Genomic DNA, 27,436 nt, shown 5'->3' on the forward strand with positions numbered 1-27,436 from the left:
TTGGAAAATGAGTTTTATGCGTATAAAAAGTAACATATTTAGAAATATTCATAAGGAAGATTTAAACAATTTTATGATGAATAGCTGAAAAAAAATATGATGGTGATTTGAAATCATCTTATAGCTCAGATGATTGCGGTCTCATTTATATACAATCTTAAATCTATAAAATATGAATATGAAAACACCCTGAGCAGTAAAATGCTAAATGCCTCCCGAACTTTGTTAATAAAATATCATTTAGAAATGTACTTTGTTAATAAAATATCATTTAGAAATGTACTTTTTAAAGTGTATTGCATCATGTTAAAATGACCACAAAGCTTCATGGTTTAAAGCATGTCCTATACATTTTTGACCAGTCATCAGTAAAGGTCATTTAGATAAAACAGTTATATTAAGATATATTTCAAATGCTACAAAATAGTATCAGCTGACCCTAGGGTATTTTTCTTTCCATTTGTGATGTATGCTGTCCTACTAATACGCTTATCTACATAGGCTACATTACATTTATGGTGACTTTCCTTCTTTTGTGTGTCCTGCTTTTCTTCATTCATTTAAGGAACTGCTTATAATCATACATAAGTTTGTAATATATAAGTTCATAAACAGGTGAAGATAGATATTTCATCAAAAAGCATGACATCAAGTAATAATAAATAATGTTTGATAATAAAATTCATCCTCCAAATAATCACTTCTAAATGATCCGTAGATAAACATGTTGAAGCTACAAAACATTACAAAATCAACTTAATAAAGCTTTATGTTCGGGAACATGTGGATTAAATCATACACATATATTATTTATTTCACTTGAAAAACAAGCAAACGCTGCAGAGCGACATGAAACAAAGCCCAAATAAAGTATGCTTCCCAAGCCAAAACCAACGCTGGCTGCAAACAGCTGTTGACACGCAATATTGCATAGACTTACTAGCAATCACTACATAATTTGTGTTGTTTGGAACCTAAAACCAAATAAGTTCGTGTGGATCGGATGAGCAGACATGTGGTGTTTCGCAAAGCTGCGCGTCTCTCTCAGCATCACGCTGAGAATCCAGACCAAGTATTTGTTTGTCTGTGCGTGCGTAGGTAGTCGTTTTGATCGCATATTGCATAAAACAAAAAAAAAAAACTAAATAGGCTATTAGTAAAATTGTTAAAATCACGGGTGAGTCATTTTATATGTAATGGAGCAATTGAGCAAGAGTCATTGAGATTGCACAGGTTTATTTCCTCTTAAATCATGGACAAATCTTGCTCAACGTTATGTTTCTGAGTATATTGAATACAATCTTAATGCACTCTGGTTCAAATAGCCTTCTTCGTGCTTTTTACGACTTAACTTGTAACAAGTAGAATGTGCCACATTGACAACCCAAACAATTTACCAAAACTAATAAACAGTCTAAAGTGTTTGCGATCACCAGAACCCAGACAAAAGCTGAAAGATGAACATGCGCGTCCATCAGCAAAACAATTAGGCTATTCGTAGGTGAATATCAACCCAAATATCGAAACCCCATCAATAACATATCTAGCAAACAACATCAAGTCTTAATTCAAATACCCAAGCCAAAAGCCAAGCCAAATGAATGCACATCTGGTGATGTAACTTTTCACACAAAGACTTGTTTTCCCCATAACGATTCGCCCATAGTGCATGATTTTGTGACGTAGCAGTAGACTATGTAAAAAAGCTTCCCCATTGTAATACTTTGAGTGAGAACTGCATCAGCACATAGCCTACAGCACGGTAGATGTGAGAAGCGTGTTTTTTTAGCAACTTCCTCGGCCCCTAAAGAAAAAGACCAGGGAAAAACAACGAAAAGGCGCGTTTTCCTTGTAAATGTGCGCATGGGGCTCTTGGGTCCCCGCTCGCGCTAGGCACGAGAATGGCACGAGCCATGGGGACAAAAGGCCAGATGGCTGTGCGATTATAATGAATTATAGATAGGCTACGAAAGAGCTGGTTTGTTATCTAATTTACATTATGGATCATATGTACAATTTTATTATTTCATTTTTGATAGCAGTGGCATATCACCTATATGTAAGCTAGCTATCTACAGTAGTGCAATTATTCGAATAGCTGCTAAAATTGTACATAGTGTTTGCGTAAAGTATCGAATTGTTCAGTTTTCGCGCTAGACACTACACGAGTTTGATAGCATGGCGACCTCAGAAAGGGCGGACACCCTCCACGCCCACAAAGCGCGTGCCTTCTCTTCATTTGCGAGCAGACTCTCCGCGTAAGTGGGCGCTAAATACAAGCACGCGATTGAGCTTTAACAATACGCTTCCATCCAGAGGCTTCCGCAAAACCTGCAATAATGTGCTCGCGTTTGAAAGCAGGTAAGTAACAGTGTGGGTAAGTGGTTCTTTTTTTCAAAGCAATGACAGTATAGTTGATATGAAAGAAATCTTGCAAATAGACTACTGAAGGATACTTTAGCTACTATCTTTGTTAATTGACAGATTAGTTAACTGTAAAATGCTTTGTCAGATAACAATGTGTTTTACGCGTAATATCTTAAATGAACTGATTTTAGTCAAATAATAATAGCTTAAAGGCTACTTTGACTTGAGTTTCGTTGATGTAATATTTGCAGAAGCTGTATTCATTTAAGAGTCAGGTAATTTTTTACCTTGATGTAACAACTGCATGTTTTCCTATACAAATAGGCTACTAAAACAGCTTCTTATTCTGACAAAGAAGCCGTAATGACCAACCACGGTATACAGTCTGATTTCTATACTTGTTACATGTTGTAGCTACCTATAATGTAATTGTTAAATATACCTTTAAAGTATATGGAGATATTTCAATGATCATTGTAATGTCAAATCGTAAGCAAAACTTATCTCTTTTTGATTCATATAAAAACTGTCTTGTGTGACATTTTTCTTGTGAGATTATGGCATTCATATCGCAATCAATCTAAAAAGTATTTAAATAGGCTTACCTTTATTCTTTACATTGAAAACATTCGACTTACCGTCACGTTCCACTCTGATCAAATTAAACGTTATGATGATTGAACAGTGTTGCATGCAAATGTTATCAGGATCATCCACGATATTATAATATCATTACATTATTAAATATCATAAAGAAAATGACGCTCAAATATCATAAAGAAAATTACGCTCAAACAGTGATTTGGTTTGTAAAAAATTCTAAATTATTTTAAACTGTAATTAAGATAAATGATCATAAATATCAGATTAAACGTTTCGCAAAAATAACTTGCTATCGATTCTAAATGCATTACCATAAAACTCGTCAGCTATGACGTTAAAAAAGTATACATGCAATTGCCAGCAGCACCTTGAGTTTGGCGTTTTAACTGAATCTTTGGATTTCAATTAAATGTTCACCACAGCACAATTAATCTTTTTTACTGTAAGGTTTTATATGCAGTGTTCTTAGTTAGGCTGGTTCCCGTAACTTAGTAGGCATGAGATAACACAAAATTACTTAGTAGTACCGTTATTACGCGTACTTTTCATGCAATGTAGGCAAAATACTGTACACAAATCTGTGTACAGTAAAGTACACAGATTTAAATGGACGTTGTATGATTGATTGCAGACAATTGTTTAAATGAAATTCAGTGATAGTGGCAATGTTACATCTATGGGGGAAATGTTCAAATGCATTTGCAGGCTGATACAAAAACATGTCAGTCACTTTCGGTCACGCATGACAACTATAGCGCATAGCGTTGAATTATAGCCTATAATATAGCCTAGTCTTCCCACAACTCCAGAGTATGTTTCCACTGTCCCCTGAAGCTCCACTAACCACTGCGCCTCTAGGTGAATTTGAGAAAATTAAACATAGCAAACTGCAACAATGTTTAAATTCTTACTCAAAAGCTATTGGCCACAAATATTGTGTATTCTAACATTTATTTTAACATCATGTATTCTATTGGAATAAACATTTAACGCAATAACCACCAAAGTTGGGACATTTGCTATTATATTGTAGCCTATAATTAATATCTCTCTCAAACAATGTAAGAAGAATGAGTTGTTTATTTTATGGCAGAGATATCAAATCACTAGTTGCAATTATATGGTAAGCCTTTGCATTTAGGCCTACTAAGACCAACAATACAGACTAGTTCCTACTAGAAGGTCTGCTCTAGATTAAATATAGGCCTATGTGTACCTCCTTAAAGAAAAATTTACCCAAGAAGTGATCTACGTCTGACAAAACCTCATTTGGGGAAATCTGGTGATGTTAGCCTGTAAAATAACAGTATCCTAGATTAAAAACACCAGAAATCTATAGTAGGGTACTGTATGTCACCATTTAGGTAAGTATTCATATGTGTGTGATCTGGGTTATCTCTGTAGGGACAAAATGTCCCCACAAGGATGACATTTTTGGGGACATTGCTTTGGTCCCCATGATGAAAACAGCTTATAAATTCTGTTTTGTGAGGCTGTGTTTGGGGTTAGGGTTAGGGAATAGAATATACAGTATGTCTATGGAAAGTTCCCATAAAACATGAATTACACACATTACACTGGTATTACAACGTAAACTTGGTTTATGAGGAAATTTCCTGAGTCTTCGTATTAAAATGGCTTAAAATCACAGGGAATGGTAATTTCAGGGGGATAGAATGTACAGTTTGTACAATATAATAACTGTCCTCACAATGATGTGTGTGTGTGTGTGTGTGTGTGTGTGTGTGTGTGTGTGTGTGTGTGTGTGTGTGTGTGTGTGTGTGTGTGTGTGTGTGTGTGTGTGTGTGTGTGTGTGTGTGTGTGTGTGCGTGTGTGTGTGTGTGCGTGCGTGCGTGCGTGCGTGCGTGCGTGCGTGCGTGCGTGCGTGCGTACGCGCGTGCGCAGAGAGATTGCGAAATAAACATACTTTACCACCTGGCCTCTGAGTCTTTATTGCGAACATGAACATCATATCAAATAAACATGCACACAAAATAAAGTACTTTTCTATCCTCTGTGTTGTCTTCTTTCATATAAATCTCTGCTTAATTGTTTCCATAATATTTTACTGTATTAGCTACTAACATAAAGCTAATCTTAAATCTTGTATTTGCACCAACGAGGTTGTGGTCTGCTGTTGTTCTCAATGCTCTGTAAAATGTTTTGTCAGTAAGATAACCTGCATGTGACAGAATTAACTGAAATGTACTTCTGTTAAAAAAATATTAACATTTGATATGAGATGCAGAATCAACCACTGCATACAACAATTATGGTTATTTTGAGAGGAATTGTTGAAATAGAGAACAATTGCATATAGGCCTGTTTAACTTCAATTCAAACAATGATAGGGGCATATGCATACATATAAACACAAACTCAAAGTCTTCTATATTAATCCACGCAGTCTAGCCTGTGCTAATGAATGGCACGTGCAGGGGTGGCAGATGGCCCAGTGTGGAACATGGTGTGAAGGAACGGCAAATAAACAACTTGCGTAGGAATTCTGAGATAGACTAGAAAATAGAACTACCAAAATATATACTTTAGGCTGCATAATCTTAAATAAAAAAATAAAAAATAAAAAAATAGGCCTACATCATCTATCTTGTTTTATTAAAATCCACCATGCGCTGTACCAACGTTAAATTCAAAGGAAGTAAATAAATAGACAAAATAAACATACAAAAACATAAATAAACAAACAAATATTGTGTGCAATGCATGTAGGAGATGTTGCATGCACTGCATTTCAATCAATCGGAAAATAGCATATCCTTTCATAAAAACTGGGATAGTATTATGAATCAGAGTGTAATTTATGTGAAACATGTTAATGTGGCTCGAATGTGGCTCGAAGTGCAGATTGTCCATACAGCTAGTTTTCCAACTCTTCATGGATAAGGTTAAAAACTGTCTCAGAACAGTCCCATGCGGGACTGGCACTGGCAGCAGATGGCCAACACAATAGAGTTTCGGTTGGCCTAATTGGAGGGAAATTTGAATAACTGTCACACGCTCGACGCGTGCAGTTTATATTCCACTTTTTTCCATGCTCCCACGCCCTCTGCTTTTCAGAAAGTGACCGTTAGATTATCTATTTGAATTGTAGGACAACTTGGTAGCCTATTTTCACACGAGTAATTTGTGAGGAATTTGAATAGCTATCCGTTTGAGGAAGAGAAGACAAAGCTCATTTAACGGTTGACGTGACCTAAATTTTTTGACACAAAGATGTTCACAACATGATGCTAAATGAAAGTGAATCAGAAAACCAGGGTCAAAGGAACACCACCTTTAAAATATGCACTTAATTGTGACAATTATATAACCTATACTTGCTAAAACAACTGGTATAGCTACACTGAAAATGTACTTTTTTTTAGCTTTATGTGTTTAATATCAAAGTTTATTGTTTTTTCCCCCAACATAAATAGGCCTACATTACAAATTTTAAATCAAGTAGGCTATAAATAGCTTAGTAAGCATCAGGTTACTACTTTTATACAGTGTTCTGTTGGAAAGTTAATACACACGATTAATCATAGTTAATTTACAAAGATAAGTTTGATGAAATGCATTTTAAATAGGCTATATAATTATGACATCCGAGTTGTCTAAGGTAAATGCAACTGTGGTAGGTCTATATATATATATATATATATATATAGTATATATATATAATAGTGTGTGTGTATATATATATATATATATATATATACACACACTATTTGTAAGCACTGCTCAACAATAAACTATCACTCAAGCAAAGATCTAAGCTGTCCTGTGAGACATGTTGCGCACAGCCCCTGAGGGATTATCCATTAATAAGCCTGGCTCGTGCGTCTCTGTATAGTTAAATAGATGAGGATGGCACGCGCCAGGCACGAGACTGACGCCAAATGGGAGATGTCAGCATAAATCACGCGCCAGCTGCAACAATTGCTGTCCAGCATATGGAGACTGAGTGTGGGGTGTTGTGTTTCGATTACATTAAAAGAAGTAGGCTGGAGCGCTAGACGGGCCTATACGCACGAAATAGCCTATAGGCCTAGTTAATTTCTTATTTTTTCTTAAACTAAATCTAAGTAAAATGTTGTAAATTAACGAGAGGATCAAACTTCTAGTAAATCCAATGGGGGCAAATTTAATTCTCTCAAGTATTTTCAGAGTTTATCGGAAGCAAGGAACACCAAGTAAACGCTATTAAAGAATTTAAGTCCTATTCGAGAATAAAAAATAAATAAGTGGTGGCCTGCCCTAGACGATGTGCATCTACGTGATAGATGCATGAGTAATATAAGAAAGATGTCCTTAAGAACAATGAGCATTTACAAAAGTTTAAGGAAAAACAGTCAATATTATTGGAGATAGCTACTCTACAAACATCTGCTTATTTAATTGTCATGGCACAAAAAGAAAGAAAGAAAGAAAGAAAGAAAGAAAGAAAGAAAGAAAGAAAGAAAGAAAGAAAGAAAGAAAGAAAGAAAGAAAGAAAGAAAGAAAGAAAGAATAAGGAAAAAGAAAACGAAAAAAGGGCCAGCTGTGGCCAGGAAGCAGATTAGTCATCTAATTTTACAGAATGTATACATTATATTTGATGTAGTTTTTATTAATGTGTTTTATTATACATATTAAAGGTGACTTTAATGTACAATATTAAATCAGGCATATTTGACAAGTTTAAATCAAATAACAGAATCACAGTCAAATAGATTCTTCTGAAAGGTACAATTATTATGAATTACATATTGAGGCATCCATATTTTAATTAAAAGTAGGTATATGTCATAATTAATTAATTACTGAATATCACCACTGACACCTCAGATTTGAGATTTGATTAATCAATCAAATAAACATCATGAATAATTTGTCAATTATAATATTATTCCGAACAACTGCCTGTTTATTTTCTCCACCCAATTCTGATGAAAACACATTACCCCGTTTAGAATGTCGCAGCTTCACTATTCAGTGACTCGCGATTGTAGATCAAGTGTTCACATAAATCTCACTAACATTATGTTCAGACGAATTGCTAATAATACTTTTTCAAGACACTGCAACAGTTTTACCCTTAGGCCCGCCGCCCACATGATGTTAAGCCAACATGTAACCTATAGTCTAAGATTTAGCCTAAGTGGACACGTGATAAATGATTAGCCCACATGCACCGTTAACTTAGAATTAAGTGACCAACCAAACAAGCACAAATCCAAGTGTCTGGAGAACCCAAAATCCACATGGTCTATATTTTATTATTTGTGGCCACACATTTTGTGATCATGAAAATAATGTGCGAACGATTTGTGAAGAACACGTATGCATAACGTTATCAGGTCTCCACGACAATACAATAACTTTATATGGGAACAAACTGATCCTAAAATGTAAAAGAAAATAGGCTGTTTTATATTGCTGACATTTTGGCTACCGCTGTGCAACAAATATTGTGCGAGCCTGCCATCTGTTGGTAAGGTAAGGCCTTTGAGGTAGCCTATCAGTCGGTTGCATCTGCCCGTTCCAAAATAGATACGAACATTAATATCGAATAGCCTACATATCAAGTATAAATGAGTAGCCTGTGTTAGAGTTTGCAATCTACATTTTTTCTATTGAATACTTGAGTATATGAAGAGTAGAGAAAAATAAACTATCTCTACTATGCCTTCTTCTGCTGCATAATAATCATGTCGATTAAAGAAACATACGCATGACAACACAAACCAATAAGAAATACTATAATATGCATAAAATTAATAGGCCTATCCTTTGTTTTAGAAAACATGAGATACTCGAAGGCTACAACCAAACAACGTCATCATGAAGCGCTGTCCCTTTAACACCTGAGCCGATTTGAGTGGGGCCAACATGTTACAGTTCTCCTCCCCTTAATGGATTATTCACAAGTTCAGTCCCTCAAGACTTCTGAACGAACCGTTTGACAACAAGCCAAATATATAGCGCTATAGACGCATTGGTTTTGCGGTGTTATTGTTTAGTTTAGCCTGTGTCTATGTTTAGTTAAGGGACATAACAGGTGGAATATTCAGTATAGCCAGTGGATACATTCAAAGAAGACCGTAAAGAAATGCTTGGCTGGTTTTCTTTAGGTAGGAGCTACGCGGTAAATGAAGGTAATTTTTGTCAAAATGCCATATACTGATTAATACTATATCATCTGAATATATTTCTTAGATATATGTCTATACCGGTATGGTCTGGTGATTCAAACAAAGAGGGATGGACAGAACGATGTAACTCGCTTACGGGAGGCTGCGCTGAGAACGCTCTCTGTAGTGAGGACTTCTAACTGACGCTTAATGGTGCGCTAATAGTCATTTGTTTGGAGGATACATCATCATGGTGGTTGAGAGGACACTTCTCGCAGCAAGGCAAGGGGATGTACAAACTTTGAAAGTACAATTAGCGGAGAAAGTACTCAACGGCGATGTGAAAGATGTGCTGGGAGCGACTCCCGTACACCACGCCGCTCGAGCAGGGAAGCTCACCTGTCTGCGGTATTTGGTTGAGGAAGCGGGTTTACCGGCGAACAGCCTGGCGAGAAACGGCGCGAGTCCTGCTCATGACGCCGCAGCCACGGGCAACCTGACCTGCCTACAGTGGCTCGTGACGCACGGAGGATGTCGAGCGGCCGTGAGTATCTAACTTACTTGTTTCAGTAACACTTTACATTACAGCGTCCATGTATAATAAACAGTTATTTAAAATCATGTTAACATTAAAGGAATAGTTCACCCCAAAATTTAAATTGTGTCATTAGGCGACTCACCGTCAATTTGTTCCAAACCTGTATGAGTTTCTTTCTTCTGTTGAACAAAAAATAATATATTTTAAAGAATGTTGGTAACCAGACATTTGACTGTTACGGCACCCATTGACTTCCATAGTAGCCTACGAAAAAAATACTATGGAAGTCAGTGGGTGCCATCAACAACATTCTTTAAAATTTCTTCTTTTGTGTTCAACAGAATAAAGAAACTCATTTGGAACAACATGAAGGGGAGTAAATGGTGACACAATTTTATTTTTGGGTGAACTATCCCTTTAAGGCAGCAAAGAAGGGCCTTTACTCACTTGGAGTAAACTGTGGGGAACATGACACAAAAGGCATATAGGGAATACTTCTGATATAGCAAGACCAATAAAAAATCAAATTACATTTCAGCAAAGGGTGTACAATTTCTGTTTAATCTCAAACATTCTTCCATGACATAGGTACAGTATTTTAACTAATTTATGTTAATATGTTTTATATAAATTTGCCCCACTGCATATTTTATCCCTACAATGTCAACAATTGATCACCTTGAACAAATCAGAAAATCATGTCCATCTCAAAATTAATAAAGATAATTTCAGGAATTCTCATTAGCAGCATAGACTTGCAACATTTAAAAAATAATAATGTTAAGTTAAATGACCTAAACCTCAGTCTTTAATCACTGCACACAATTAGTCATGGATCAATATATTTTGCAGTAATTAGTTTCAAACAGGCGTAACATAAATGCCGTTGATGTTATTTAGTGTTATGGGGGGGGGGGGGGGGGGGCATTGAAAGACAACCATCAGTGTATGCTCAGCATCCACACTGGTGCATAAAATGCTTTCATGGCCTAATCGTCGCCTCGTATGCTAAGAAATTCCATCTTATTAATAGAAGATCCTTTTAACACTAATCTAACTAAGTCTCATGGTCAAAGAATTTACTCAACAGTGTTCCTCCTGAGGTCTTTTTAAGAGTGTGACTTCAGTTTAGCCGCTTGACCCGGGCTGTGGATAATACCGTCCTCATGGAGTCAAGTGTGTGATTCATGCAGTGAGTATAATTATGGAATGAAGCCAGTGTGTTCTGTAAGTGCAACGAGCGTTTAGACTGATATAACCAGCCAATGCAAAACAAAAGGAAGGAAAGATTTCAGTGGAATGAGATAGTAGGGCCATGTTAGTGTGTTTGTCTAATTGCTCTTTTCAGGAAAAGGTAGTCTCAGATAGCTTCCATAAACATCACAGGCCCACAAGAAGTTTTTTTTTGAGTCACTGGAATTGAGTTATACAGATTATACATCTTGCAGTTAAATGCGTCAGAAAATCGCCTGTTCAATAATCTGTTGTGATTGTGAAGCATTATTGGGTCCCTTGTGAAAAAGAAGAATTCTTGTATATAATGTAATATTTACTGAAATTACTCATAACTATGTTTCCTAACACACACTTAAAAAAAAGAGCACCAATAATTGTCAAAAAGTTTTACTAAAGTAAATTTTTAGCTTTAAAGTAGTACACATATTTAGATGTGTTAACTAACATACTAAAGCACATGTATAGTACGAGATTATAATGTAGTTTGAAAGTACGTGAATTAGAGGGTTAGTTCACCCAAAAATGAAATTTCTGTCAGTAATTACTCTCATGTAGTTCCAAACCCGTAAGACCTTCGTTCATCTTCGGAACACAAATTACCGGTAAGATATTTTTGATAAAATCCTAGAGGTTTCTGAACCAGCCATAGGCAGCAAAATCATTGAAATTTCAAGGCCCAGAAAGGTAGTAAAGATGTCATTAAAATAGTCCATGTGACTACAGTGGTTATTTTAGTTTGTTTTATTGTGCACAAAAAAGTATTCTTGTCGCTTCATAACATTAAGGTTGAACCAGTCATATGGACTATTTTAACTATGTCTTTACTACCTTTCTGGGTCTTGAAAGTTGCAATGACGTATCATTTCTGGTTCAGAAACCTCTCGGATTTCATCAAAAATATCTGTGTTCAGAAGATGAACAAAGGATTTATGGGTTTAGAATGACATGAGTGTGAGTAATTAATGACAGAACAGTGTCGATGACACTACATCATTCTCAATAGGTGGAACATTTTGTTAACACTTTTTATTACAGTGCTCTTGTTACACGGTACATGTTGTTACTGTAGTAATAACTATGAATTATGCATAATTACATGCAACTAACCCTAAACCAAACCCTAATCCTAACTCTATAGTAACAACATGTAGTATTTTTCCCCCCTGCCATTATAATGCAGATATACTAGATATAGATATATACTAGATATACTAAAAAATTACATGTAAAAGTAACATTAATATTGTTAGTCTATACCCAATAATTAGATCTAGTGGTACACCTCACCTTATCACTTCAATAAACTGTAAACTTATCACTTCAATCTTTTTTTCAATAAAAAAAATGGCAACACTTTAGTTTAGAGTCCAATTCTCACTAGTAACTAGTTGCTCATTAGCATACATATTACTAGGATTACTATTGGCTGTTTATTAGTACTTATAAAGCACATATTAATGCCTTATTCTGCATGACCATATTCTACATCCGGTTACTAGCTATTAATATGCAGTAATTTTATTGAGGCAAAAGTTGTAGTTAATCGTTAGTTATTAGTGAGAATTGAACTTGAACTAAACTAAACTAAAATGTGACCAAAAAAATGTAACTGCCGTAATGAGAAAGTAGAGGTCTTGTTGTTCCGTTTTTCCTTCTTTGTAAATGCAATAGTGGAAGTTATCTCTGCCATCAATGGGGAGCGGGACGCCTACAGCAGGGCTTCACATTTCATTATTGTGTTTCATACCTGCAGAGCAAGTTGATTGACTACAAAACTTTGGCCAGTTAAATATGATCCAGAAGAGACTCTGGGTCAGCGTATGTGCTGAAAATGATTAGCTAATAAAAATATAGTCTCTCATATTAATAAATCTGTTAAAATGCACCCATGTTCCCTGTCAGTGCTTTATAACATGTAGCATGAAAGTTTTTGCCCTTGAATAATAGAGAGATTTACCATAGATTTACATTTCTGAATTCCAGCTGAATGTTAGTTATTGTATGATATAGTTTAACATATGTTATTTATTATGTACTGTGTTGTTTGCAGGATAAGGACAGCTCAGGGGCCACTGTCCTGCATCTGGCTTCTCGCTTCAGCCATCATGAGATCATTGAATGGTTGCTGAAAAGTGGGGAAGGGGATCCTACTGTTGCCACGGATACGGGGGCATTGCCTGTTCATTATGCTGCAGCTAAAGGGGACTTGCCTTCGCTCAGGCTGCTACTGGAACACAGCCCAAAGTAAGATCATACAGTGTGTAATAGTGGGAGTGTGAAATAATTGTGTTTGGTAGAATTCATCCAAAGTAGCAGGACTTTGTTTTTTCCTTTTTTGACTCTCGTCCAAGCATTTTCATAAACATGTCACAATCTTATTAGACTAGTGATTGTCATTAGACAGGAAGTCCCCCTGTAGTCAATAATTGTATCCCTTAAAACTCATCTTTGATCAACAAAATGATGTTTTGTCCTTGAAAATAATGTCTTCATGCAAATTAGCTCCACTCACTCAAACCAGCTCAGAGATCCACTCGTTGATGAGCACACATTGTCGTGATTGGTTACAAGGTAGTTTGTGACGTCAGAAACACCAGCGATTTCAAACCGCGTTTTTGAGACTGTCTTTGGTTCACTGCAGTTTTAAGGAGAAAATACTCAGCAATGGTGTTGACTAATGAATTTGTACATGGTTTGTCTTAAAGCACATTAAAACACCACACAGACATATAAACAACATTTAAAAGCTTGATTTTCACCACAGGGGGACTTTAAGATCAGTGAATGTTCTTAAACAAGTGGCCCTTAGGTATAAACACATAGACTCGTAAATGTAAGTACACATTGATGGCCTAAGACACGAAACGAGCAGTTTGTGTGAGAAAACGAACAGTATTTATATAGTTTTTACCTCTTGAACCATAGCCACGTCCAAGTGATCTGAGGGCGTGGGCGCTTGCGATTTCTGTATATCTAAATATGTTTAGATCTTCACAGTGCTTTCCGGCGCTTGCGCAGACCGAAGCGCCCGCGCCCTCAGATCACTTGGACGTGGCTATGGTTACAAGAGGTAAAAACTATATTATACTGTTCGTTTTCTCACACAAACCGCTCGTTTCGTGTCTTAGGCCATCAATGTGTACTTACATTTATGAGTCATTAAATCATGTTTAATTTGGACTTCTCTGTGCATGCTCTTTGAGGAAGTGACCATAGACCTGCATTATATGACTGACAGACAAGAACGGTTTGACCTAATAATATAAAAATTGAAACTACTGCGGAAACAAAGACACCTACATCTTGGATGCCCTTGAGGTAAGCTAAAACATACCAAAAATTAATTTCAAAGTGAACTATCCCTTTAACATAATTTCTTTGCAACAGACTTTCTTTTCTTCTTACTGAGATAACACATGCATTGTTTTAAGATCATGTGCATTGGTATCAACACTGGTATTATAAGCGTTATTATTCAAACAGGTTCGAGACATCCTGGTATTCTTTAAACCAATCAATTTACAATAAAGGAAGTTGCCTCATGAATGTATCTAATAGTTTAATGTCAAGTTAATATTTTTTTATTGCTTCCTGACCTTACAGTTCAATAGCAGAATCAGATTTTACCTTTACAGTTTTACTTTTTTTTAAGAAGAAAATGTGAGTGGTGCTTATCCATGCGAAACTCACAATATTAGGGAATTGTGGATGATTGACAGGGTTACTAGAATGTTCTGATGGCTGCTTGGTACGCTGGTATAAAGAGTAAAAAGAGTCCGTCCACTAAGTCTCTATGATATTCTGGTCTTTAGACATGGCTCTGGTCTTTCATGTAATGCCAGTAAATGGGATTTCTTTTTGCCCATTTAATTTTCCGACAATTAAAAATTAGGATTTTAGCTTTTTCGTAAATATGAGCAATAGGAATAGTGCTGCATGCTTGCCTTTGTAAACACTAACTACAACATATCCAACATTCAGTCCAGCAATGTTACACTTTTTATATGAAAAATGGTTAAGTCTTTCAGGAAAGGCTCTTGGCTTCAAAAGAGTGTAATTATTTGTAAAGACAGATATGATTACACTTCATTTCCTGCTGTATATGAGGACTGTCATGTTTATTGCTATACAGTCTGCACTGCAGCCGGCTGCCAAGATCAATGTCCACCATCATTGAACGCTGAGTTTAGTCAGCTATTACTGCTGGATGTCCCTTTTAAGTGGTACAATTGATTCTGTCGATATTGTAGATATTTAGGAAATTATTTATCACACTGAATTTTTGTGATGGTGTGAGCAGACCTTCTCACTCATAACATTAAAACCAGCATATATTTCAGGTGGTAAGTGTGTGATCAGCAGTGATGTGATGACTGTACTTGGTGTTTGGCCCTTTTATTTAGAAAGTGAGACTTCCTTTTCTAGAGCCGCCATATTGCGAGCTGCAGTTTCTCCCATTCATACAAGTGATCTGACTTGGTAATTTACAGTCTTTGATATGGCTGAGTGAGTGAAACAGGAAATTCATAAGAATACAAATATAATTCAGGTGTCTGCTACCAGGAAGCGCACGAAGACGAAGATTCAAACAAAATCTTATTTAATCCAAATATATTACAGGAGAACTCAAGGGAAATGAACAAATCACACCTTAAGATTGATTGATTGAAAAAAAATGAACTGAATGAAGACATGACTTAAATACAGACAGCTAATTAATGGGCAACAGGTGAATGGGATATACAATCAAGGGAACAAACTGGCACACATTAAAAAACTGGGTCACACAGGCAAACAGGCACTGAACTTAAAGTCCCCCTGTAGTCAATAATTGTATCCCTTAAAACTTATCTTTGATCACCAAAATGACATATTTAAACGTTTTTTCTAGTGAAAAGAAAATTCTTCATGCCTTAAAACAGCTTGGATGCAACTCTACACCCTTGCTTCATTTAGTATACGTGGAGCATGAATATGCTAATTAGCCCGGCCTCCACTCACTCGCTCACAGATTCACTCGGCCAACTTACTGAGGTAAACGCTGCACAATATGTGTTTTTATTATTTTTTTATAATTTTTATAAAATTTTCATAGGTTTTTATTTTCTATGTAAAATGTGTGTGTTGTAAACTAGAATGGAAGTGGTTAGAGGGGAGATGTTGAAAAGGGAAAGGGACTTGTGACACCATCTCAAAAGGTTAAATCAGTTCAGAAATGGAACAAGTTGACACATTTTGATATTAAGATCATGTGGAATAAGGTACGATTATGAACCATGCACAGTAAGACCAAGAATGTGTAATAAAGCTGCAGTCCGTAACTTTTTTTTGGGTTAAAAATTATCCAAAATCATTTTTTGAGCAAGGACATAACCAGCCAGTGTTCAAAACTATCTGCTTGCCTTAGCTCGATTCAAAACGGTAAGCTTGTAATAATGTTTGTAATTCCAGTGGTACTGGTGGATTTCCGCGGGAAATTCGAGCATGTCTTTGCGTCATTACGTCACATCTGTACAAATAAAGAAGAGTCTCGGCTAGTAGGCTATATTGCATGTGAGGATGTTGGAGGTGGAGATTTATAGCCTTTTCTCACAGCACTTGATATAATTAAACTTATCAATTTGATGGCGGATCCAGAAAGGTTCAAACGACAATCACCAGTGACAACTGGACATTCACCCGTTGTAAAATGCAAAAGACTTCGGACTTCGGAGTGGCTACAGAAAAAAAGAGACTGCAACCGGGTCAGAGCAAAAGTGGATGTTACTTACTTGTTCAGATGACATTTTCCGGTGAAAATTCTTATGTTGGTCATACTTCCAAAAAGTAGAATCTGTGATTCCGAATGCCAGTATCCACACCGGCGCGGTGACTGGCAGCTGCACATTCTCCTCAAAACATTGGATTCATCCGCGCTGTCATGCCGAGGCACAACCCACGTAAAGTTGATAATTCCGCGAATAACTGCAATTGCAGATTTCAAACGGAGATGGCGACAAAGAGGGAAACCTACGGACTGCAGCTTTAAGTAAATAAGGTCAGTTTTGATGTCACATTGACTTTAAGCTGGATAAATGCAAAACTGTTGAGGCGCAACTTCACTAAATATTTTGAATTTAAACAAATTGCTTCACTTTTGCGTGTGGTATTTCATCACAAACATTTGCAAAATAGTTTAAGCATTTTCTAAATGCTTTGAAATAGCAATAGTTAAGTTAGTTTAATAACTTTAATAAGTTTTTGCAGCAATGCCATTTGGCTTCCTCAAAGTACTTTTCAGTGAACAGTTCTTAGAACAATCATTTTTGCTAAAGTGTGAAGAAACTTGTTCCACTATAAAGAAACTTTTGTGCATGGAAAGGCTTTATAGATGTTAAAGATTCTTCATGGAATCATATGCTAATAAAGAACCTTTACTTTTAGGAGTTGGCATATAAAATTAAGCTATTTTAACCTTTAGAGGAATGACAGCTTGTCAGTTCCCTCAAAGCTACATCTTTATATCTTGAACCTAAATGGTTCATAACTGTATACCTCAAGGATACATATTGCCGCACTCTTAGGTGCACCTTCTAGGGGAAGATAAGGTACAAAAGTTATCCCTTTAAATGTACTGTCCTAGTGACATAGGGCAAAAACACATACTTATATTATTGGGTTAATATAAAGGAATTTTCCATCTTGATTTTTCATAGGATAGGGTTAAGGTTTCACCCGAATTTTGAATTATACATTGCATTGTGTAGTGTATTAGGGTTAAAGGAAATGTCAGTAAACTTAACGGATAATGTCCTCCAGACAGAAAATCACCAGTGCATTTTCCATTTTTCTTACAGTTTACAACCTAGCATTTAAAACTGACCCATAGTATGGGGCACTGTGCTGTGTAAATTGAAGTTCAGCAGTTTGTGTTGTTATCTGATTTGCATAATTCATTTAGCGTACTGGGCGCTAAAACAACACAGACAGCGGCTGCAAATAAACAATGCTATCAGTTAATCCTTAGTAAACCCCCCTGAAAGTTTAATCAGTAAGAGAGATGTTGCTTTTGCTCATTCAGCACGGTGTATTCCTGTCTCAATGGTGACTGTCAGTATCACACAAGTGATAAACTAATGAGGTAAACAAATACTCTTGAATAGAGGTCTGCTATGTAGGAGTTTTCTGCATTGTGATGATAAGGTTGCTTTTGGAGGGTAGAGATAACATTCTCATGTCAGAGGGTCAGGGCAGGTGTATTGTATCTGTGTCCTTTTCTTATTACAGGGAATGTCTCTTGGTCAGGGGTCATGAATCTTGACATGGTGGTTAAAATGTCTGATACATTACGTAGGTGCCGCATAGTAGTGTTGTGATGATTTATAGCAAAGCAGCTTACTGATGTTGATAATGCCATAGCACAGCTGTCTACAAGAACACTATGGCTGAATGGGGTGTGCAGAAAATGACACTAATGGTGGTGACACACCTTAGAGAGGTTTGTACATGTGTAAACTTAACAATAGGAATCAGCGGAGGTGTATATATCAAAGTGGATAAGTCCGAGGCATATGGACCCAGTTAGTAATGGATTCCTTGCATACCTAGCTATTTTGCAATTGAAACATTGTATTTTTGTATGCCAAAACCTGGAAACGAGAGCATTTTAGCAATCGTCTCGAAGTCAATGGATTTTTTTATAGCATATATTTAGCTTTTTACTTCTGGCAATTCAATTTTGGCTTAAAAATTCATAAAAGTTATGTTCATTTGTGAAGATCATTATGATGCACAAAATGTCTAATAATCATAAACTTTTGTTGGTCACAGTTTATTTTCTGCTATAATCCAAAAGCCAATTGAAAAATCCTGTTGGGTTTTTGTCGAGGGAACCAGGATGATGCTAACTTCCAGGTTGGCCTACAAAAATACGCAATCACTGCACTGAAAGAGTAACTCTGTTATAAAACCCCATTGGACAATCTTGAAGGAACCAGCGGCGAATTAGTTTTCCGGGTTCTGACGTCATCCTGCACTACTATAATAAGAGAATTAACATAACATAAAATTATATAAAATTCAAAGACACTGTATTACTGCTGTTAAAAGTTAAAACAACAGATTAATAACACAACATATCTTGTTGCAGATATGTGAAAACATAAGGAAACTTTCATTTACCATGCAATATATAATAATAGAGCATAAAAAAAGCAGAAGACTAGTGCACAATTTTGTCTTTTGTCTAATGCTATCTCACTGTCTTTTGAACATGGCTGGACACACCAAGCTTTATCAATTTATGTCAGACTGACTGCTCAATGGAGCGCTCTGTTGGCATTATTAGGGTATCAGTGTCTTTTGTGAAAGAAGAATATGTGCCGGGACAGATGTAGATAAGGGAATGAACCAGTGATTTATGAGAAGAGGACAAATTGGGGTGTTGCTTGCTCATGTATATCATGTTCTCACAGGCCGAGGAGGACATGGTCCTCTGGTGATAAAGCTAATGACATGAATGCATTGGTCATAAAACTCAATGTAAACATAAGGTGCCACAAAGGGGCGGTGGGGTGGGGGAAGTTACACAACCAGCTAATACAGATTAGGGGCATTAACTTGCTTCAATTACCTCATGTGTCATAAAGTGTAAGAATCCAAAGTGACAGTGCTGTTGATATATTTTTGTTAAATATATTAGTCAAGTTATTTCAGATTGTTCACCCTTTGATATCCGTCAAAAAAACCCACCATAATAGTATCACAGGACAGTCATTATTCACTACAAATCTTGACTCTGGCCCAGTGGTGTAACTAGGATTGTATAGGCCTTAATTTGATACTTAAAGGAATAGTTCACCTAAAAATGATTCCATAATTTACTCACCCTCAAGCCATCCTAGGTGTACATGACATTCTTCTTTCTGAGTTCTGGCGGAAGGGTGACCTCTGACCTGATGTATGACGTAGGATGAATGATGTAGGCGTAGCATAAGCTTAGGTGAGAATTGGCGAAGAAGAAGATAGCGCAGAAGATAGAGCAAGACAAAACGCTAGTCACGAATTAGAAGTCTAAAATAAAAATGTCAGAGGATTTCAATATAAGTTGTTTCAGAGGTCACCCTTCCGCCAGAACACGACTCTCTTGTGAATGCACGTACGGCCATTGCTGGAAGTGTAAAACGTAAGTGTAGGCCTATCTTTTTAACAGTGATGGTTAAGTATGTGAAGGTATTGAAATATGCGACTGTCCCATCTACACTTCTGATAGCTACGCACTTTCCATAAGCTTTCTTCTGAGAGAAGTAGCAGAGTCTGATTCTTTTAATCTGTTCATTCAGTTAACAGAATGTGAATGATTCTTTCAGACTGGTCCTGTTCTCATATTCAGCTCACTGATTTAATGATCTGGTTGCAGGACATTCACTGTAATTGCAAGGAATAAAGCTACTGGTACATAATTCTAAATGTGTCCTTTTGTCCAATTTCATTGTGTTTCCATTAGGCTACTTTCTAGTATCATTTAAAGTTGGCTGACATGTTCTCTTTTATCAAGGTCTACCTCTTGTAAGAACATTACTGTTACATTTAAAAAAAGCTGATCAACTGAGCCTTGTGAAAAAGAGGTCAAGTGGGACTTTGTTGGTTGAAGTGCTTTGCTCTGCCACATCTTCTGACAGCTGCTTCTGTTACCTTTTCACTCGAGCCTAAATTATTCAGACAGGAAGGACAGCTGTGCCTCAAATAAGGCTGTATCAGGTCAGGGATCTTTGTGAACATACAATAGTGTTATGATGTCATTACAAACATTGTTTATGTAGAGATGAGGAAGTCCTGGGGTTGTATAGACAGAATATAGTAAATTAGAAAATAATGTTGATTATGATACACCATCAATACTTTATATTGGTTTATTGGTTTCATTGGTGAAACAATGGCTTCCCTTGAATATAAATTATAGATGTAATGTATTTTATGTATTTGTAATTTTTTTTTAGCCATATAAATAATGTGTATGTGTATTTGTGGTCATTACATAAGTCTATTGGTGTGTGTGTGTGTGTGTGCCCCCCCAGGGCACGGATGACTGAGCCTGTTAGGGTTACACTCATGAAAGATTCACATGTCTGATCACTTCCTAATGACTGAGTCCCTGATTAATTCCTCTTCCTGTTTTAAAAATTCACCATCTCTTTATTTTTCTTTTGGAAGTCCCTCCACCGCAGTAAAATGTTTTTTATTTTTTTTAGATTAACAACCCATTCTTATCTGAATCATCTGTTAATGTTGTCCATATATTTTTTTAAACACCAATTATATGCTGAATATCTAATGCGGCTGTGTTGTTTTGTCTGATTGCTGAATTAGATGTTTCCACAGTCAGACTGTTTACCTGGTTACTCACAGGCTTAAATTCTGCTCTTTAATCCTGTGTGTGACTGTGTGTACTCTGTCAACAAAGAGAGCAAGCAACACAATGCAACCTGAATCAAAATCAAATCATTCAACCTGATTTGTTCGATTTGACTAAAAGCAAATAACACTCTCTAAAGAAAAAAATTAAATAAACAATTTTGTTTAAATTGTATTTTCACTTGACAGAGTGAAACACATACTGGCATATTGGCAGAACACACACTGGCTAGCTTTACTGACAGCTTTTCTGGTAGTTTTTTTGTAGTGCATTACAAAAAAATGTGATGTATACTTTAAAAAGGTCCTTTGAAGTTGTCTTTATTGATGATAAGTAAGCAAAATGAATAATTGACTTACACAATTCTTCAATTATAATTTAGCTTTAAAATTAAATTGTAAAAAACCACACAAAAAATGTAATGTTATTAATGAAAGTCTGTGCATTTTTAAAATATTATTTATTACGTATTATGAAGGGCGAATGTGGACCAATCAAGCTTAGCTCGAAAATTATTTTTGATGTTGACGCAACTGAAAGTGTAGTTCCCAGCATGCCTTGCTTGGGATCTCTGAGGGTTGTCCCCCCATAAAAATATAATTAAAAACCACGTTGTGTATTGTAAACTATATAATGATTTATACTTAAAATAATTGTGTAAGTTGTACAACAATACAAATGAAAACGCAAACGCAAAAATTTGTTTTAAGTTTAGAAACATTTTGAGTCCCCCCTCCCTTGCCTCACAATGCTTTGGTCCACTGCCTGCTTTCCCCATGTACCTCATCTGCACACACAAGTCCGGTGGGAGAGAACAAAGTTCTTCAGTAGTTGTGGAACTCTTAAGTGTCACGGTCACCAGCTCTGTCACCTCTACGGCACTACACTTCCCAGCATCCCTCATGTTTTTCACCTGCACACTATCGGCCATCACCTGATCACCCATCACAGCTGTTGGTCATTGTCTCGTCACCATCATCTGCTTTACCTGTTTTCTGTTAACCAGTGTTTATCTGTGTTTGTATTTAGTTCCTTTCTGTTCAGTCAGCCTCTGTCCGTTCTACTTTGTATCAAGTGTGTGTGAACCTTCTGCCCGTCTGTACCTGTGTCAGTTGTATTTGTAAGTAAACACTTTGCTATTGGAACGTCTGACTCCTCTGCTCCTTCTGCCTGCACCATGCCCTGACAGAAGAACGGACCATAACATAAAGCATGGGCGTTGCCCGCTTCCTTCTAACCCCAGCCGATCGGCTGATAACCTATTTCCAGGATGGCTGTCCGATTGAAGGGTACGTACAAGATTTCCTGGAGAATTCAAATGAGGTAAACTGGGCAGATGACATCCTCAAGACCGTTTTCTGGCACAGGCTTGATGATCATCTGCACCAGCAAGCCCCAGCAGCAGTGATCCCAGGTACGTTTGCTCAGTACCTGGATCATGTGCTGTGGTTGAGTGGCTCAACCTTCACCGTGGGTGAGGCTGAAGGTGATATCTCCACTCAACCACCATCACCGCCTAATCTTCACGTCCTGCCTGATCCTCACGTCATGACTGACCAGCCTGATCCTCACGTCATGCCTGACCAGCCTGATCTTCACGTCCTGCCTGACCAGCCTGATCTTCTCAGCCTGGTCCAAGGTCTGGAGGAAATTAACTTAATAGACTTTGACACCGAGCCTGAGATTCTTCACGTCATGTCTGCCGAGCCTTAGTGGCTTCACTTCATGTCTATCAAACCTGAGTGGCTTCACGTCATATCTGCCGAGCCTGAACCTCTTCACTTCATGTCTGCAGAGCTTCTTCACGTCAGTCTTACCAAGTCTGAGCTTCTTTACGTCAGTCCTGCCGAGCCTGAGCTTCGTTACGTCAGTCCTGCTTAACCTGAGCTTCGTTACGTCAGTCCTGCTTAACCTGAGCTTCGTTACGTCAGTCCTGCTTAACCTGAGCTTCTTCACGTCGGTCCTGCCGAGCCTGAGCTTCTTCACGTCAGTCCTGCCGAGCCTGAGCTTCTTCACGTCAGTCCTGCCGAGCCTGCATTTCACATCAGTCCTGCCGAGCCTGCGCATCACGTCATGCCCGCCGAGCCAGAGACTGTTCACGTCATACCCGCCGAGCCAGAGACTGTTCACGCCTGGTCAGCCTCCACTGAACCCTCACCTCCAGCCAAGATGGCCGCCTCGCCGCCTGAACCCTCAAAGCCTGTCCCTGAGCCTGTGCCCATAGCTCCGCTATTTTTTTTGGGGGGGGGGAGCTATACGTCCTCTGCCAGAGTGGCCAGAACGTCTCCGCCATGGCCTTCCGAAGCTGATCACCCATCACAGCTGTTTTTCATTGTCTCGTCAACATCATCTGCTTCACCTATTCATCTAAACTCCAGCAGGTACCCCTTGGACATCAGGAAGCAGAGGTATTCACCCAGCCACTCCCGAAAACCTTCCATTATGGTCAGGTCATTGCACGTTGCTTGGTGCAGATGTTAGGAAACTTCTCCACGTAGTCCTCCATACTTTCGTCCACCCTGGAAAATAAAAATGATGATTCCTTCCTTCGGTCTCTTACAGCTCTGTGGCGCAACATTGATAGCTGCGACTTAGTTTATTTTGAGGTCCAGTTTTCTGCCACGTTCTAGTCCGATGATGAAGGTAATGAAACCAAACTGAACAATAACTGTTACATTTGTCACTTTGAGACATAATCCACGGATCCAATATACTGTTACACATGTGTTTCCTTTCAAAAGCTACACACAATGCTGCGTAAACAGCACTATGGAGAAAAACATCTTCATTTGACCGGTTGTGAACACATGTGGCATAACCTCTGATGATGGTGTCATTGGAAATTGCACATCAGAGGCTATAAATAGACGTGTGAAAGGTGCGCTCATCAGGTTCTTTTGTCTTCAGAACCGCTTTGTGTGCCGTGTGCTTTTCAACCTCTTCTCAAACTATCCCTTTTGCTAGGAGTTAGTTTTGTCAGGCAGGAATAAAGACTTTCTCACTCTATAACAAACAGTTGAAAAAAAGAGAATCATGTCGAGAGAATGGCGTTCACAACACTATGGAGTTCTCCATTAAAGTGCTTCGAGCTCGTCTTGCATATCGCAGTCAATCTGGCTGAGGAGTGGTAGACTGGTCCTTCCCTTTCTCTCGTTCTCTCTTCAGATCACATTGTCCTCCCGTCTCGTAGGTTCTCTTGTCAATAAAGAATCTTGTGGCTGATTTTGGTCCAGTCTCAAGTAGACATGTGCCGGTATTCGGTAATGCGATAAATCGCGGTAATGAATATGTACGATATTGTTATCCAGGACACTTCCAAATACCGTGAAAAATAATAGATCCGAATTTAGATTTTTAGAACGCGCATTATCTTATTTTCCATCAACGCTTAAAAAAACACTGCATATATCTATGCTGCGCAAAACACATGCACACTCTGATGTAAACAATCCCGACATGTATAAGCACTGTGTGAAGCATGGCGGAAGGAGGAACGCTGCCGACGATTTATCCCCCTTCTAAAAGCAGGGCTGCCAACTCTCACGCATTCAGCTTGAGACTCACTTAAATGACACCTTTCACACGCTCTCACGCCACACATACATTTTCTCACGCAGAGAAAAATCCCGGAGCAAAGAGGACACTGACACTGACAGACTAGACACTAGACAGAGCAGGTTACTTTTGATATGAAAAAAATATCACCTCTCAGGTTCTGTCCATTTTATTATGAAATTCAGACAATAAATACCGTTTTTGCGCTTGTAAATGTGACGTGACAGATCGCTGTAGCGCCTCAGTTCAAGTAAACCGATCATCTGTTACTTTTTATTTAAAGATACATAGAGTACAACTTACTGAAAGGAATATGCCTCTTACATAATATTGATTAATCAGTGTTTTTCAACCACGGAAAGAGGTCAATAAAACTGCAGGAGAACAATTATGTCAGAGAACGTTACATTTACCTCAGGAAAGCCATTTAATGACCAGCATTAAATCCCTCTAGTTGACTAGAACAAATAGCTATAGAGAGGAGTATTTTGCTAAATATGTGCACTATATTACATATTTATTATATTTTTACTTGTCATCACATAATTGTTATTATAATAAAAACCCCATAATATTTAATTTCTCTCTGTATGTTTACAGCATTATGTGAGAACTGAGAACCTTCAGAACTGCCTTAATTCTGCGTGGCATTGATTCAACAAGGTGCTGAAAGCATTCTTTAGAAATGTTGGCCATATTGATAGGATAGCATCTTGCAGTTGATGGCGATTTGTGGGATGCACATCCAGGGCACGAAGCTCCCGTTCCACCACATCCTAAAGATGCTTTATTGGGTTGAGATCTGGTGACTGTGGGGGCCATTTTAGTACAGTGAACTCATTGTCATGTTCAAGAAACCAATTTGAAATGATTTTTGCTTTGTGACATGATGCATTATCCTGCTGGAAGTAGCCATCAGAGGATGGGTACATGGTGGCCATAAAGGGATGGACATGGTCAGAAACAATGCTCAGGTAGGCCGTGGCATTTAAACGATGCCCAATTGGCACTAAGGGGCCTAAAGTGTGCCAAGAAAACATCCCCCACACCATTACACCACCACCAGCAGCCTGCACAGTGGTAACAAGGCATGATGGATCCATGTTCTCATTCTGTTTACGCCAAATTCTGACTCTACCATCTGAATGTCTCAACAGAAATCGAGACTCATCAGACCAGGCAACATTTTTCCATTCTTCAACTGTCCAATTTTGGTGAGCTCTTGCAAATTGTAGCCTCTTTTTCCTATTTGTAGTGGAGATGAGTGGTACCCGATGGGGTCTTCTGCTGTTATAGCCCATCCGCCTCAAGGTTGTGCGTGTTGTGGCTTCACAAATGCTTTGCTGCATACCTCGGTTGTAACGAGTGGTTATTTCAGTCAAAGTTGCTCTTCTATCAGCTTGAATCAGTCGGCCCATTCTCCTCTGACTTCTAGCATCAACAAGGCATTTTCGCCCACAGGACTGCCGCATACTGGATGTTTTTTCCCTTTTCACACCATTCTTTGTAAACCCTAGAAATGGTTGTGTGTGAAAATCCCAGTAACTGAGCAGATTGTGAAATACTCAGACCGGCCTGTCTGGCACCAACAACCATGCCACGCTCAAAATAGCTTAAATCACCTTTCTTTCCCATTCTGACATTCAGTTTGGAGTTCAGGAGATTGTCTTGACCAGGACCACACCCCTAAATGCATTGAAGCAACTGCCATGTGATTGGTTGATTAGATAATTTAAATGAGAAATTGAACAGGTGTTCCTAATAATCCTTTAGGTGAGTGTATTTTTCTTGAGAAAAATTAACATGCAGGCTATCTACTGTATCCTACATAATATTTATCCAAATGAGTCAAGATTGAAATCAAATCCAAGAATGGAATTGAAATCGTGAAAATTGCATTAAGCAATAATACAAACAGTAGCCTACCAGTCATTGTACCATGTAAACATTGTAACATGTTGTCACTAAACTTAATAAAATTCTGTTTAGTTAGCAAATGTTTTGACAATCACAATTACACATTGTAATGCAAGTTGTTGTTTTTTTAGATACCCCCCATCCATCCGTTTCTCGATCTTAGTGCTGCATTTGACACCATTGACCACAACATTCTTTTAAATAGACTAGAAAACTATGTTGGCATTAGTGGAATTGCATTAGCATGGTTTAAATCATACTTAACTGACCGTTATCGGTTTGTAGCAGTAAATGAAGAGATGTCTTATCGATCACAAGTTCAGTATGGCGTACCACAAGGCTCAGTACTAGGACCGCTGCTGTTCACTCTGTACATGCTACCATTAGGAGATATCATTAGGAAACATGGAGTTAGCTTTCACTGTTATGCCGATGATACTCAGCTGTATATTTCTTCAAAACCCAACGTAACTTACCAATTCACAAAATTAACGGAATGCATAGCTGATATAAAAAATTGGATGACTAGTAATTTCCTACTACTAAATTCTGAAAAGACAGAGATTCTAATTATTGGACAAAAAACTTCCACACGTAATAACCTAGAAAACTGTCTAACACTTAATGGCTGCTCTGTCAAGTCTTTGTCGTCGGTTAGGAACCTGGGTGTGCTATTTGATACCAGCCTTTCTTTTGAAAGCCACGTGTCTA

The 27,436-nt window shown here is 37.7% G+C and overlaps 1 protein-coding gene across 5 annotated transcripts in view; it reads left to right on the top strand.

Moving 5' to 3' along the window:
• Positions 1 to 8,851: 8,851 nt before the first annotated feature.
• The window catches only part of espn (espin), an 81,162-nt gene continuing 62,577 nt past the window's right edge, over positions 8,852 to 27,436 (top strand). The window contains exons 1-3 of one of the 5 annotated variants that reach the window (XM_056246750.1): positions 8,855 to 9,086; positions 9,172 to 9,630; positions 12,911 to 13,104. In XM_056246750.1, coding sequence (XP_056102725.1) covers positions 9,337 to 9,630; positions 12,911 to 13,104 — 488 coding nt within the window. In that variant the 5' untranslated portion in view covers positions 8,855 to 9,086; positions 9,172 to 9,336. Of the gene's footprint in view, positions 9,631 to 12,910; positions 13,105 to 27,436 lie in introns of all 5 variants that reach the window. The other 4 variants (XM_056246754.1, XM_056246751.1, XM_056246752.1 and 1 more) reach the window with 4 other exon arrangements.

Source organism: Rhinichthys klamathensis, unplaced genomic scaffold, assembly GCF_029890125.1.
Source record: "Rhinichthys klamathensis goyatoka isolate OS25496 unplaced genomic scaffold, OSU_Roscu_1.1 h1tg000040l_1, whole genome shotgun sequence".
NCBI classification, from domain to species: domain Eukaryota; kingdom Metazoa; phylum Chordata; class Actinopteri; order Cypriniformes; family Leuciscidae; genus Rhinichthys; species Rhinichthys klamathensis.